The sequence below is a fragment of the Channa argus genome, chromosome 6, assembly GCF_033026475.1.
Source record: "Channa argus isolate prfri chromosome 6, Channa argus male v1.0, whole genome shotgun sequence".
Lineage (NCBI taxonomy): Eukaryota > Metazoa > Chordata > Actinopteri > Anabantiformes > Channidae > Channa > Channa argus.
Genome location: NC_090202.1, coordinates 20,455,329 through 20,470,469, shown reverse-complemented (window position 1 = coordinate 20,470,469; position 15,141 = coordinate 20,455,329). Strand labels below are relative to the sequence as shown.

The 15,141-nt window shown below is 39.7% G+C and overlaps 1 protein-coding gene across 4 annotated transcripts in view; it reads right to left on the bottom strand.

The window, feature by feature from the left end:
- Positions 1–14,945, bottom strand: part of acsl3a (acyl-CoA synthetase long chain family member 3a) — a 30,811-nt gene extending 15,866 nt beyond the window's left edge. The window contains exons 1-5 of one of the 4 annotated variants that reach the window (XM_067508147.1): positions 14,787–14,945; positions 8,681–9,204; positions 6,366–6,543; positions 2,208–2,317; positions 1,518–1,656 (exon numbers count right to left, since the gene is read on the bottom strand). In XM_067508147.1, coding sequence (XP_067364248.1) covers positions 1,518–1,656; positions 2,208–2,317; positions 6,366–6,543; positions 8,681–9,052 — 799 coding nt within the window. In that variant the 5' untranslated portion in view covers positions 9,053–9,204; positions 14,787–14,945. Of the gene's footprint in view, positions 1–1,517; positions 1,657–2,207; positions 2,318–6,365; positions 6,544–8,680; positions 9,205–9,641; positions 9,660–10,363; positions 10,503–14,786 lie in introns of those variants that run through there. The other 3 variants (XM_067508148.1, XM_067508149.1, XM_067508150.1) reach the window with 3 other exon arrangements.
- Between the last annotated feature and the right edge of the window lie 196 nt (positions 14,946–15,141).

Sequence of the window (15,141 nt, the reverse complement as noted above, 5' to 3'; positions counted from 1 at the left end):
TCTAGTCTTTGAGGTCTGTAACCCTTTCCAGCTACATGAAAGCAACTATTAAATGTAGGTCTTCTGAGATCTGGTAAATAGCACACTTAAGTGTTTGCTATTATGTCCAGCATTATTGTGTATTTTTTGGTGAGTGTTCAATAAAGACATGAAAGATCATGTGCCATTATTTATTTTTTGCAAATGTAAGTTGTTCAATAAATCCTCTACATGTTGCATTTATTCACAGCTTAGCTCTGGCTGAGGCATGTCGGTGCCTCATGATGGCTTTACTTTCTGCTATTGTAAGAAAGGCTGTGTTTGTTTTCCGAAATAAAAGATAACTGTATTATACCTAAAAACACAATCACATGTTGAGACAACAGGGTGGAGAGTTGTTCTCTGCGCCTCTTAGTCTCTGAATAAATAAGCCTACATCAGTTTAAAAGACAAAACAAAACCGTTTGGAGTTTTGCTAGGGCAGCTGCAGCAACACAAACTTCATGTAGCAAATGAGTTTGGTCTTGTTTTGCCTCTTTGTTCCATACTGTGCGAAACAAAAACAGAGCTAAGAACTGGACTGGAATACAGCGGGCCTCAAAAAAACCAAGCAGAGGATGATGTGAGGCACAAAGGAGAAGAAGGGAGTGTATAGCACATAAAAGTAAAGGGGGGAGGGTCTCTCATTTTTCTTCTTTGTCTTAGTTGGATATGAGGCATGTAAGAGTTTTTGCGCTGAGAGTTGATGTCATGTGAAGTTAACAGTGCTGTGTGTAAACATGACCCAGTGCTCCATCCTCCCTTTATAAACCTCCCTCCTCCCCTCTTTATCTCCACATGACACTACCAGCTTGTCATGTTTTGTCTCAGTCTGTGCAGGTCCTCAGTCTGTCCAAAAGGTCACAATATAAGGATTTTCCTCATCCATGCAACAGAGTTAGTGAACACGCATCATCTCGACCTCAATCTGACACAGATGTGAGCATTTCCTCATTCACATGACCTACTGGAACTGATACCAATCCACCCACAACCCCCATACCCCAAGAAAAAAACCCATTCATCTGTTACTCCTGTAACCGCTAAGAGTTTTGAACTTTGACACCAAAACAAGGAAGAAAATCTGTAAATCAACAAGTTTAATAAGTAGGGATTTTGACGACCTTTTTTTGGTCAAAAAAAAATAAACGTAGGGGGATTTATGTGTGATTGTTTGGTAGTTTGTGGCTATTAGCTTTTAAGAAAACATATACTTAGGCCACAGCCAACTTAAAATAATTATTTTTTGCGCATTCGTCATGCATCATGTTTTAATGCAGTTCTCACTGGAGATGTTGAATGAGAATAGATGCTGCTTATGACTCTAATCTTCTCTTTCATTTTGAATGCTCCATCTGAACTCACCGTTTCTACATTGTAACATTATCTATGATATGTAAATATCAAGCGAATCTCCTCTGCCCTTCATTCGTCCCAATCATCCATCCATCCAACTTCTATATTTCCTGACTTCATGTACTGAATCTAAACAAGCTTACCATTCTCAGGCCGTGCGCCCAGCTTTTGAACTGCTGCCATGTTGTGGACACTGATGTGACGTGGATAGCTGGGCCATGAGGTTGGTGTGTTATCCACTACAATGATATGCTGCAGCCTGGGAACTTCAATTAGGATAGCCTGACGCACACACACACAAATGTAACCATGAGCACAGATATAACAAGCATACACAGATACACAGATGTGTATACATTAACACATGATGGAAACCAGGTTTCTTCCTTGGCATGTGACCAGAAATCTCATACACGTCTTCCTCGGTATTTGGACTAAATGACCCCCCATTTAGGAGGGTTGTGTTTATGCCACCTTGATAAAAAGGCAGAAGAAATAGCGCAGCACCATTTGCCTTGGGAGACTGAAAAAAACAGACAGTAACACACATCATTTACTGTAGATTTCTCATAGTCCTCAATGCACTGATTGTGTTGGATTTCTCTGGTGCATCACATTAGCAACAACAGATTTGCTTTATTCAGGTTCACCAGAGACCATGGTTCTCTGCACATCAGTGAGGAGTCAGTGCTACTCAGCTAGCATACTACCTCAATACTGCAGCTTGCCTACAGATTTCTAATGAATGTCTTGAACAGCACTGGGCAACATAAATTCATTTGGTACTATTTACTTCCTTAGTTTATCATTGTGTCCTCAAAATGAGTTTTTACCTTGAGTCTGGTCTCTAGGAGCTCCCTGCTGGTGATGATGTGGGTGACCTGGGTTTCATTTAGCCCGTGAGCAATGGCCGGACCTCCGAGTGTGGAGTAAAAGGTGGCCACTGCAACGGAAACACAATGTCACCAACAAATTATTTCAAAAGTATCATTTAAAAATTACATTTTTACATTACAGTACATAAAATTTTTTTTTTACATGTAAATGGGTACATGTAGCCATTTCTACGTATAATGTAACAACATTTAGTGACTAACCAAATTGAATCCAGGTCTTAAATACAGACCTCTGGTGCCTTTTGTTATGGATGGTTAAAATTAATCTGATTTAAAAGCTGCTCTCTTGATGGATTCAAACATGTACCAGATGCATTTAAAGCTGTCTTGTATTTATCGACTGATTTACCAAACCAAATTAGTCTGCTCTAATTACCATAACAAGTCATTCTATACTATGTACCAGGTACTGTACTATTGTTATTGTCATGGACACTAATCCATGATTCATGTTGTCATAGGAACACTGTTTCTGTGGGGCACCTGCAGGCAATTTAGAGCGACCATTTAACCTAACATGCATGTCTTTGGACTTTGGAGTGCTCAGTGTAAAGGTGTTTCTGTTGATTTTTGTCAAATTTAATAGGTGACATATTGGACAGAAATGTTTTTAACAAATAGAAGAGTAAAGCTTAAACACCCACAATACATACATAGTGATCCAATTGTTAACTGCAGTCTGCTCTAGCCCCTCACAAACTGATGATCACCAGACACCCCTAGTGGCCTCAGCAAACACTCTGAGCCAATGGGATACAACCCCATGCCGCCTTCCCCGATAAGCACCCTCTTGAGGATCTAAATATTATTCGTATAAAGACATGTGTGCGTTATGACTAAGCGCATACTGTATTTACAAGGGCTGATATGTGTGCCCTGCAAACATTGTACTGTCCATTCATCTACTTAAGTGCATCAATACTATACTACGGGTATTTAAATCATCAACATTTTTCAGTCAGATGTTCACTAATCAGCGCCTTCCACATTAGATGTGATGAGAACATTTGATAAATGTTGATCACGTCCCCAGCTTTCAGTACTAAACTGTGCTAAGACACATGCCGATAGTTAAAATAGGAAAGAACTTTGAAGGATCTTCTTCAGTCCTTCACTGTAAATAAAAACAAACAAACAAACAAACAAAAAAAAAAAACCAACAAGAGTCAAACACAAAAATCTGTGACAGATTAAAAAGTAATCAGGCTTTGAGTGCACATGATATATGATGGCTTCCAATGTACACTTACCAGGTAAAAGCATTTGGCATACTGTCTGACTCACCAAATGATTATTGTATTTAAACTCTTTAAATAACGATGCCGATGTATGAGCTGCATGCTTTAAGTTTTATATCTAAAGACATTTGGCTTCAAATTTAGTTCTATCTACAGTACATGACTTTTTAAACCCAGAGCACAAAGTAACCTTCCCTGTTCTAGTATCAAACTGGACACTCATCATTTTGCAAGTGCAACTAACCAAAACACACTTTTGAGAGAGGCAGGCTATTGTTGTGTGAATTATTGTATTTTGTGGTTGATAAAAGATCAGAGAACAGTGAACAGTGGGAAACTGGTTCCAACTGGTTTAAGATGGAGAAAGAGAAAAGGCGCAGCAGTGCAAGAGCATGGCAGAAAGGTGAGATGATGTAACAACACCAATATACAGAGAGACAGAGGTTGAAAAACACACAGTAATGGAGTCTATATCCCGTTGTCCCTGTGCTTACACAGATACAGAGATTTATAGAACAGGGCTTAGTCACATCCCATTCTTGCGTCACGGAGCTCCAATACTTCCTGCTCTGCTACTGTGTGTGTATTAGTGTGTAAATGAGGGCTGTGACACCTCCACCGTGAGAACTAAACACCAGATTGGAACCAGTTCAACACATACAATCACATACTACCCCTTCTACTTAGGAAACATCCACGCTCTGTGCAATAGCAAGAGATGAATTTATGAAACATTCAGGCCTGTGTCATTCTGCAGTATTCTCCCAAGGGTCGAATTTCTTTGACTCCACAGAGGATTAACTGACTCTTAAGACATAAAAAATAGATGTTTGATGAAATGAAAAAGCCATTTTTAGGTGACGTTATTTAAAGAATGTATGCAGTGCAACCATTTGTTTATTTAACTCACAACTGTTTTTTGAGCCAATACATACTTACTAAACAACACAGAAGCACACACGCACGCACACACACCAGACAAGTGTGTAAGTTCACTGGGGGTCTTTGGCTGACTCCTTGAAGCCTCTGTCAACATCAGATGATCACGTAGACTCTCTCACCACTCCTCTGACGCCATCACCGCTCACTTCTTTCCTTCCCTTTCCTCCCCTCTGCCTCTTGCTCCATTTAATTTTCCAACCTTTAACTCCTTTCTGCCCCCATCCCCCCAAACTATCCACTATCCTGGGCTTTCCACTGATCTTGTGTTTGTGTCTGCAAGACAGAAAGATACTTTATAAAGCACTTTATTGGCTTGTGCTTGTAGCATGTTTTTAAGGATGACAGCTTAATTAAGCATAAACCAAAGCACACAAAAACTGAAGGATCCTTTAAGCAGAAACCAAAAGATCTAATGAACTCAAAGCTCTGCTGTGCACATGAGGAAGTACTATTGGTGCAGAATAATTGAAAAGTAAATCAGCATGAAATCCCTTTGGGCAGAAAGCTTCACAAACACTAACATCCCCAACAAATGGAAACCCTTTGTTGTTCGGAATCACTTGGCTGATTTTTACAACATTTATTTAACGTAATTCCACTGTTTTTGAATGTCACAGTGCTTACAGTGTAACCAACTACAAGCCTTGTGATAATTTAAAATGATTCATATGGACAACCTGAAAAAAAAACCCAGTTTCACTGATGATTGGATACATGTCTGTTCAAGATGTTATATCTGAACAATTATGACTAATGTTATACAAAAAAATAATAATTTCATAGCACACACACACATATATATATATATATATATATATAAAATGTTCTGTTTTATTTATTTATTTACATTTGTTTTGATTGCAAGAAAATAAAACAGATGGAAACATGATCAAATGAGGAGGAATGGGACACTTATGTAACGGGGACAAATTGACCTTCTTCTGTCTCAGCTGGGCCCTGCATGGTACAAGTTGTCCATTGCAACCACTAACATTTGCATGCACGTGCACACAAACACAGACACATAAGCCAACAGAAATGGCTAGAAAAGAGCCTAACTCAGGCACATTTGGATGATGATAGTATTGTATAGTAAAAGCTAAATTGAAAGTATATGTGTATTTCTTTGCTGAGGACATCAATACCCATGAACGGCATAATCACGTAGAGTATTTGTACAAAAAACCTCATCAAAGCAAAGATAAATATACTTTTAACAGATATTATCTTTGAAGTAATATAAGGCTTAACTGGTATGTCCTCATCCAAATGGGTGGTTGGTAAGGCAGTAGTCTACAGACCACAGGATCAGTGGTTCGATCCCCAGTCTCGGTTACGTGTGGAAGGGTCCTTGGGCAAGACACCGAACCCCTTGTTGCTCCCGGTGGGTCAGATGAGCACCTTGCATGGCAGTCACTGCCATCAGTGTGTGAGTGTGTGTGTGAATGGGTGAATGAGAAGCAACATTGTAAAGCGCTTTGGACAAAAGCACTATATAAGTGTCCATTTACCGAAGAAAATGTTGTCCATGTGCATGTGTATGTACTATAAACTAAATATCTGGGTTTCGATGTGAGGCAGGAGTTTGATGCTATGGTTTTTAGACTGTTTATCAGATATTAGCTACCTTGAGCTCCAGGAATATAAATAATTTACAATATTGTCATGCATTTTATAGACTTTAATTGATTAATCAAAAGATTCACTGATGATAAAAATCACCACTTTGCACAACTCACTACCTTCAATTTAAACATAACTCCTGTTAATGTGCAGTGTAGGTCTTATCAAATCTGCTACAGTATGTTCAGAAAGCTTAAACAGGATTTCCAGAGCTTGGAAAAGGGCAAATCTGTGCTCAAATTGCAAAATGGTACAATATAATTTGATAAAATCACTCACAACCTGGACTTACATGGGAAGTTGTACATGAAGCAGGCCTGGGCAGCAATCATCCACTCCGCTCGTGTCTCACAGAAGATGGCAATGTTGTTTTTTGGACGCTGACCAAGTGATGCCAGACCACTGCCTAACTGGGACGCTGCAGTGAGCGCTTCCTCATAGGAGAGCCAGTGGTATTCGCCCAGAACCACCTGGATGAAAGGGAAGAGGGTGAGGTTGGAGAAAGGAGAGTGAAATTGTGTTAGTGATGGAGCCAGACAGGAATTAAAAACGTAGACAGTGATGAGAATAGAGACAGAGAGAGAATGTAAGAAGGAAATATTCAAAGTTCATTCAGGTCAACAAGCAAAATCCACAGTTTAATGTTTTGTCTGTTTCCTATTAAAAAGCCATTGGAGAGGTAGCAACAGTTCACTGTCAGCAAACACAGCTACTTCCTCTCTTACACAGTCATTCTCATGCTGCAACATTTCATCTTAATTAGCATGCGGAGAGGATAAACACAGGCTTCTGGATAAACTCTTCAACACTGATGACACAGAGGCCACAGAGGCGCACAGGAGCTTCCTGCTTGTGTACTGAGGTTATACTGACTCCTGCTGGTTAATATGTGACAGTACACACAAATACAAACAAAGAACCAGCCATACTTTCCTCCACTTGTTTGAAACAACAACTTGCCACTAAACGGCTAATATGGAGCAATACGTATTTCAACAGTGGATTAGAAAGATTAGGCTGTTGGGATTAATTAGGTAATTCTGAGGTATTGCAATCGCACTTTGTAAAACGGCTAATTCCTGAATGTGCAGGCTGTCTAAAAACATTTGGTCAACACTGCCACGAGTTATTTATCAGAATTCTATACATTTTCAAGCTCCCACTTCTTTTCTGGAGGCATTAATTGAATAAATCTCCCCTTCCCGCTTTGTTTTTCCATTACATACACAAATGTTTCTCTCCTCCCCTCATCTCTCAGCATTTGTTGGGTCAGTGGAATGTTCTGGAAGACTAATAATGATTATAACCACTTCACTGGAATTTAAACAGTTAGCAAGATGTCTGTCTTCACAGTGGGTCAAGAAAAAGTCAGCACAAATTAGAAGGCTTTAGATATTGCACAAGAATTAGATTGCTTCTTAAAATGAGAACTGTTGACCATTTTAATACAGTAGATCCACTTTGAATTTCCACTCAAAATGACAAGTGTGTGGTGCAGAAAATCAAAAATCTTCCACTTCTCCATATTTTCCCCCTCTGTACTCAAAGGTATCTGTCCTCAATACATTATTGTTGTATTACACATTTTCCAAAAGTATTCTTTTTAAAGTACATACTGTTTAACTTGCAATTTCTAAAACAATGCTGTCCAAAATGAAAGCTAAATTATTATATTAACAAATTATTAACAAACACTAACAAGTCTGTGTAGCCAAGGCCTGATAATTTGGATACCTCACTGGAATAAAGCTCTACTGTTGCTAAAACCCACATTGGTGACTGTTGCACTGCTTGATTTTCCTTCATTACAATAGATGTGGGCAACGCCGTATATTTTGATTCCCAAATACAAAATTCTGCAATATAAAGTTTACAAGAGCACCAGTTTATGTATGCTGCCTCTTTATGCTAAGCTACGTTAACTGGCTGTGCCTTCATACTTGATGGATATGATTAACCATCTCACTCTTAGCATGAACATAAAGGTCGAAATTACCATTTGAAGGACAATTGTCCTTTAACAATCCTCATTAGACAAAAAAAAATAAATCTAACAACACTCACTTCTACTCACATTTAGTGTCTGTCAATCGCAGCCTAGATGTGCTTATTCGTGTCTGTGTCGCAGACCCCCGTTGTTGTCCAAAAATAAACTCACGGTAAATGTCCACTTATCCGACATGTGTTTCTTTATTTCAAAATGGATAATGAAAATATTAATTAAAAATATTGTCACACATGCTCTGAATCACCACAGTTTCACTGGAACAGCATATACATAGTTATTTCAGAACTCTGGACAAAGGTATGGTGGATCTGAATTTTTGAGGAAATATTTCTGAACAGGGACTTTCCGAATGAAGAAACCTCACTTCGTGGAGCTGTGTGTCTGGCTGATGTGTTTTTAATAATTCTTGATCAACAACGGAGTTCTACAGCTCAGAGCAATAAGCCAATCCAGGCTGTTACTGTTGAAAACACCAATACCATAGTTTACAAAGTAACTAAAGTTATTCTTAAAAGGTGTTGAATTCTCCCTCTATTCCCTTTATATTCTCTTGCTGCATTCACTTAACATGTTCTTATCTATATAAGATCAATTTTTACCTTCTTGAACACCTTCCCATTGCTCTGTTGCTCATCCTGCTCACTGATCACTTCCCTCGTCCCCAGACAGTCTCTGTGGGGGAACCTTGTGGCTCCATACACAAACATCTTATCCAGAGTGTCCACTCCTAGGTGCAGCAATGTCACTAGCTTCTTAGTGGCACTCATTGCTCTGTAAGGTCCTGAAGGACCCAGCACAGAGCAGGCCTTTAGCCTTTTGGCTCTCTCTTCTTCTGAGCCATAGAAGACCCAGTCAGGTCTGTAGACCAGGCTGAGGAGGAAGGAGGGCAGAAAAGTGATGACAGTGTAGATCCATACCATGAGGTGGAAGAGAAGTAGCAGCATAGGGTTCAGGTCCTCCTTCAGCTTCATCTTGCTAAAACTGTGATGTATTGGGGAGTGTGGAGGAGATAAACCGTTAGAAAAGTTCCTACTTTCTCCTTTTCCTGTCTCCTGCTTCTTTCGTTTCTCTTTGCAAGCTTGACTGTCTCTGAGAATAAAATGCTCTTAGATCCACACCACTCCTGGAAAATAAGTAACATTGACAAAGCATTAGAACAACAATTTCATTCATTTACTTAATTAAAACCACTAAGAAATGAGATTACCCTCTTACTTATAATGATCCTGGAATTTTTTTAGCGTTATTCTGAAACTGAAACAAATTAACCACCTATAACATAGCACTCACAAAAAGCAGAAGAGAAACTTTGTTACTCCACCAACTCTGTGCTTTATCTGTTCCTTCCCATGAATGAAAGCAAAAGAGAAAATTGTGAATACGCATATGTGAATGTGATAGAGTGTAAGACACTACATGGAATAAGATGACCTGGAGAGGAACTGATGAACACCGTGTCATACAATTTAGTGTGTGTAGTGGGAAAAAGTTTAAAATTTTAGAAAAAGTTTAAAATTCATCCCACTTCCTAGTTTTAACTGTAACATTACTGACACACACCATGTTGGTATGATGAGGAGACAGTTGGGCACACTCTGCAGGTGGTAGGAGAGGTTGGGAGCTGTCCAGAGTTCTGAACACAGATCAGCGTTGATGTTAATAAGGTTTGGATATAACGAGAGACACCAGCCTGCAGACAAAGGTAACAGGCTGCCAACAAGGTGGTCAGGGAAACCGCTGCGAAAAAATCACCTTATACATGGGAATATTATTCTGCACACTAAAGCTCAAACATCCAAGCAATGAGCAAAACATTTTTTTGAGGGAAAGTTAATTTTGATAAATGTGGTTATTGTGCGTGAATTATAGCAAAGGTGCTTCAGTGATAATGATACCTCTTTATGATAACAAATTAAACATTACAACACTTTTGGGTAATGTGGTCCTTAGTCTGGCTTTTAAGGACACTACTGTCAGACATAGCCCTAATCCATATTGATGTTTCCATTTGGTGCTTCGCTGGCTTTAGAGTTGCACAGCTAGACAAACTTGTCTCTGGTCATACACACACTAAGGGCCCCCGCACACTTTATTTTAGCTGAAGTAATTCATTATTGTTATTAGCGTAAACTCTTGCTTTCCTAATGCAGCACCTTTCCTACATATTTCCCCTCCAAAACCAGCCCAATGACACACATTTCACTGTCTGTCTGCCTGTCTTCCAAACACACTTATCCTTTAAAGTGTCACTTTGAGACTCATAAATAAATAAAAGATTTTACCAGCAGTGCTTCCCCATGACTACCATCTGTTCCCTGCGGGATGTGGACTCCTTTCTCTACGGCACTGTTGTTCTGCGTGGTTTCTCGTTACTCAGCCAGAATGCCTCACAGGACACTGCAGCTCATCAAAACAGCACCCCAGTGGAACAGATGCTTTACCCCACTACATGTTATCAACCAGCGTTTGCTTGCTAGTTTCACTGTCTCTTTTAATTCTTACTTTTTTGCAGAAAGCTGAGGTCGATGGAATAGAAGCCACAGCAGAGTTATTTGGACAGTTAGCGTAAACAAACTGGGGAAAGAATTTACAGAGCAGTCTGCTGGCAGACTTCAACTTTCACTGCTGTTTTGTGTAGACACGGAAAAGACATTTCAGGTCAGCAGTAAAACGAGTAGGTTCAAAGAACAGCTTTGAATAGATGCACCATTTTTGCAGAACATAAAAACCACATTTAACCTATGGACTGTGCTTTTTTCACGAGAAACCGTCACCCAAACGTTTTCACTTCACTTTAGACTCCTTTACCTACAGCAAAACAGAATGGTTATACTAAGTAGTAATATTGTGTATTCACTATCAAGGCATTTTAAAGTGTTTTAGAATAGATGATGAATAGAATTTAGCAGTGCTCTGAAAAAGGTTGCAGACCTGTGAGAGAAGTTTTTTACGCCAGAAATGTGCAACCGGTCAAAAGGATTAACTGATTAGACTGATTTGGGGGGGGGGGGGGTCCTCAAAGGTCAAGGGAAACAGTTACCATGCCCTTACATTTGTCCCATTATTGTGAATGTGATATTACATTAATGCATTGCAGATCAATATCAAACGGTGTGTTATAAATTATTTCAGCACCTGTCCAAACACATTGTGGGAGTGGCAGTGGGGGTGCTTTTGTTTGCAGAGTCAGCCAGTATAATTACACAACAGCAGAGCGATAAGGTGATACAGTGATAAAAAAGGGAGGAAGCTACAACGTCTTAGTATTTTAAATAAATATAGGCTAAAAGGAATGTTTGCATAAACACAGACAGAATAAGAATGGTGGAAAGGTGAGCTCACACCTTGTAAGAGACTAAGGAAGAGGAAGAGCTTCTCCTGTCATACGGAAATGGTTCAGCAACAAATCAGATGTAAATCAAACATTGTGCCAGAAACAAACAAATGGTGGGATGAGAATCGTGGAAGATCCAACAAAAGTATAAATAATAACGAAATGAACTGATGGAGGCAGTGGATGTGAGCCAGACATGATCTCAAACCAAACTGTTAAAGAGCAGGGATACAAGAGAAAGCAAAGAAATACTGTGATATAGTCAACATTTCCAATCATCTATCAAACATTTCATTTATCTTTCCACTCATTCAGCTACATTAAGTAAACAACAACCAACAGTACTGAATGGGAACTATCATGCACTGAATGTGAAGGCTTTAAGGGGTTTTTAATTGGATGTTAAGGGGATTTAGCAGTGCTTTCAAAAATGTTGAGCGACTTGTACGACAGACAGATAAAAGTCCTGATTGTCCTGATTTTTACCATTTTTCAAAATGGGTCAAATATGACCTATAATTACATTTTAAGTCATATTTCATAATCTTCCAAAATCTTCACTTACAGTAGTGCTGAACAATTATTGCTTTCAAATTTATTTTACAACCGAATGCAATTGACCAAGCCACATTAGGTTTAAAAGCTTTAATTTCAGAGGTATGACCACCTGGTTCTGCAGGTTCATGTGAAATAATTAGGAGCAAAGGAGTGAAAGTGGACTAAGTTTAAGGACCAAAACAAATTGGCTCATAGGATGAGCATTCGTCACTACATACCAACAAAATGCCACTGCCACTCAAAATGCTCCTGGGAAATTATTAAGGTGACAGGAGAGTGTATGAAAAAAGACACGACACCCCTGATCATTACAAATAAGGAATAATTTAAGGCCTTGGTCAAGATAGTGAGAAAAGCACACATACCTCAGCCAGAGTGAAAGACCAGACACCAGATGTGGGGAGCATGCAGAGTAGTGAACAATGCAGAAAGAAAAAAGAAAGTCACATCCTAAGTATCACAATATTATTTTACAAAATACCAATTTGTTGATTTTCCCTTATTGTTTAAACCTAACTTCTAGTTAGAAACATGTGTATCTTGGAATGACAATTCTGCACTTGTCTGTACTGTATGTATGTATGTAAGTACATACAGTAAAGCGTAATTTTTTAAGCAATTGGTAAGACAGAAAATACTAAATTATGCACAATATGCTCCAATAGAAGACTTTAGATTGTTTGTTTTGGCTGAACAACAATCAAAAACTAGATACTATAATAATTAAAATCTGAGAAAAACACCAAAATCTCGTATTTAGGAGGCTAGAACCAAAAACTATTTGGCGGATTAATTGCAGACAATTAATCTCTTATAACAAATAATTTCAGCACCTTCCCAAGTAATACAACAGCACAAAGTGCTACTGTTTGACCTGGCAGGTACAGTACTACTAGTACAATTACACAACAGCACTGGTGATAAGGTGATGCAGTCATAAAGGGAGGAGCTAGTAACTTGTGGGTTAAAATGCATTTTTGCATAAGCTTAGATACAGATATAATAAAACAGCATTGCCATAAACATGCACCTTTGTGACTTTCTGACCTGATTAGCCATTTAGCTAGCATAAAAAAACTCCAAACACATGGTGGTTCAGACAAGCGGGCCGGGGCTTTTTGAAAAATCAAACTAAGCACAACTCCTTTGTGCTCTGCAAAAGTTCAAGACATATTCATGTTCAGCACATAAGAAAGCTTGACTCTTAATTTCCCACCTATAAGGACCAGAAATGGTTAATACACTGATTAGTAGGTCAATGGCTTTATGCAACAAACAAGCGCTTTGGGGGCGATTCACTGGATTAATTGGGTAATATGGTGGCATGGTCTACGTAGTGGTGGGGTGAGCAAGCATGGGCGTGTGTGTCTATGTGTGTATAAGGGAATCATTGCTTCCTCAAGAGATTGTGTGAATGGTTTCTTTTGTGTGTGCTGTGCATGAGGCTTTCACCCACTCGGCTTAGCAGGCTGAAGTTTTGCAGAACACATCAACACGGCCACTGTGGCAAAACGACACACCACCACACGACCTCCAGGGTCCCACTCTGTATGAGTTTCTATGTGTGAAGAAAAAAGGAGATGTACGTGGTGTGCACGTGTGCGTGGGTGGGTGCAGTGTACGTGACCATTTTGAATAGAGCACCTAATCAAAAGCTTACAAAACAGATGAAGAATTTTAACGGTGAGTTCATTGAGAGGGAAAGCAGAGAAAACAACTGGTTGGATTATGTGGATCTGGCAACAGCTTTTCTCTGCTTTTGCATGTACGTGGGGGAAACAAAATACTGTCAGGGGAATGGGAACTTTATTTACTTCTTAAGGAACAGAGTTTAACATATTTTTATAACAATATATTTTAGGTATGTTTTATAGCAACATAAAAGTTTAGATGTGTCCTGCTCGCTCGCAATTCTGAGAAATATGACTTCCAGACAAAAGTCAGCGTGTTTTCTAATCACATCTAACCCTCCCAGCAAAACAATGACACCTCTGTCAGTAGGTAGGTGATCACTCTAAAGAACCTGCATCCATGAAATGATGCAGGTAGCCACAGGGTAACTCACTTCATCTGTGTAAATACACCTTAAAAGTAGCAAGTAGCTTGAGTGACGTGAGATGACACAAACTTTCAGGCCGGAGGTCATGTCAAATTACATGTGGTTGTAGAAAGTGTCATATTTTTTGCATCTCATAACTGTATAAATGTGTCTGCACAAATCAATATAAAACTGTGTGCCAATCTACTAATAATATCCTCACAATGCAAATTACAGTGCTATTGTGGAAATACTGGACAGGTGTTTGTTTAAGCGCGAGAACAAGGCATGACACACTTGGCTGTTATTGTAAGTACAGTGGTTTCAGCAGTGAGACACACGTGTTCAAGCTGCAACATCCACCAGCTCTAACCGGCGTCAAGCAAGCCACAATAGCACAGTAACTTCCGGTTGACGTGTTCATAATAAAACTTCAAAGTGTCTTGTGACTTCTCCAAACTGAACGGCAAAAATGTTTAACAATGCGCTGGTCGTGATAAGTAATTACCACACGGGAGCATAATAAATGTTGCATATGTCATTGTGCATTACGTTAGCTTCTCTTCCCAATAGGCCTCCATTCATAACAACACCATACATCAACCAGATTGGAGCACAAATATATGTTTGTTTGCTTTTTCATTTAGACGACTCAAGTGCCTTGTTTCAATGTTTGTCGCCGTCTATCTTTGGAAGCTTGACGTAACTGCAGCATCCCGCGCATCAGTGTCTACATGCGCATCACAAAGCGGCGCCTTAACGCGAGGGAACTTACCGGTGAACGTTTCCGCTCGGGTGCGACTTTCTGTAGGCTCACTGTGCTCAGCCTTTGCGTGAGACAGGCGGCTCTCTGACGGCATGAATGTATCCACCTACTGCAGTCTGCTGCAGTCTGAGCCCGGAAGTCACACGCGCGTCTTGTTGTATGGGGATGGTTGTCGGGATGGGAGGAGGAGGAGGGGGGTGGAATTCCTTGAGTTATGATTGGGCTTCTGAAGGTGGCGCGTGCTGGGGGCCGGGCCAAGATGGGAGAAGGGCTCGAACGGTGACTGCGTGGGTCACTGACGGTCAATTCAACATTTAAAGGAGTGTTTGAAGGTTAAAGGTTTCCCATTGGCTGCTCCTGAGTC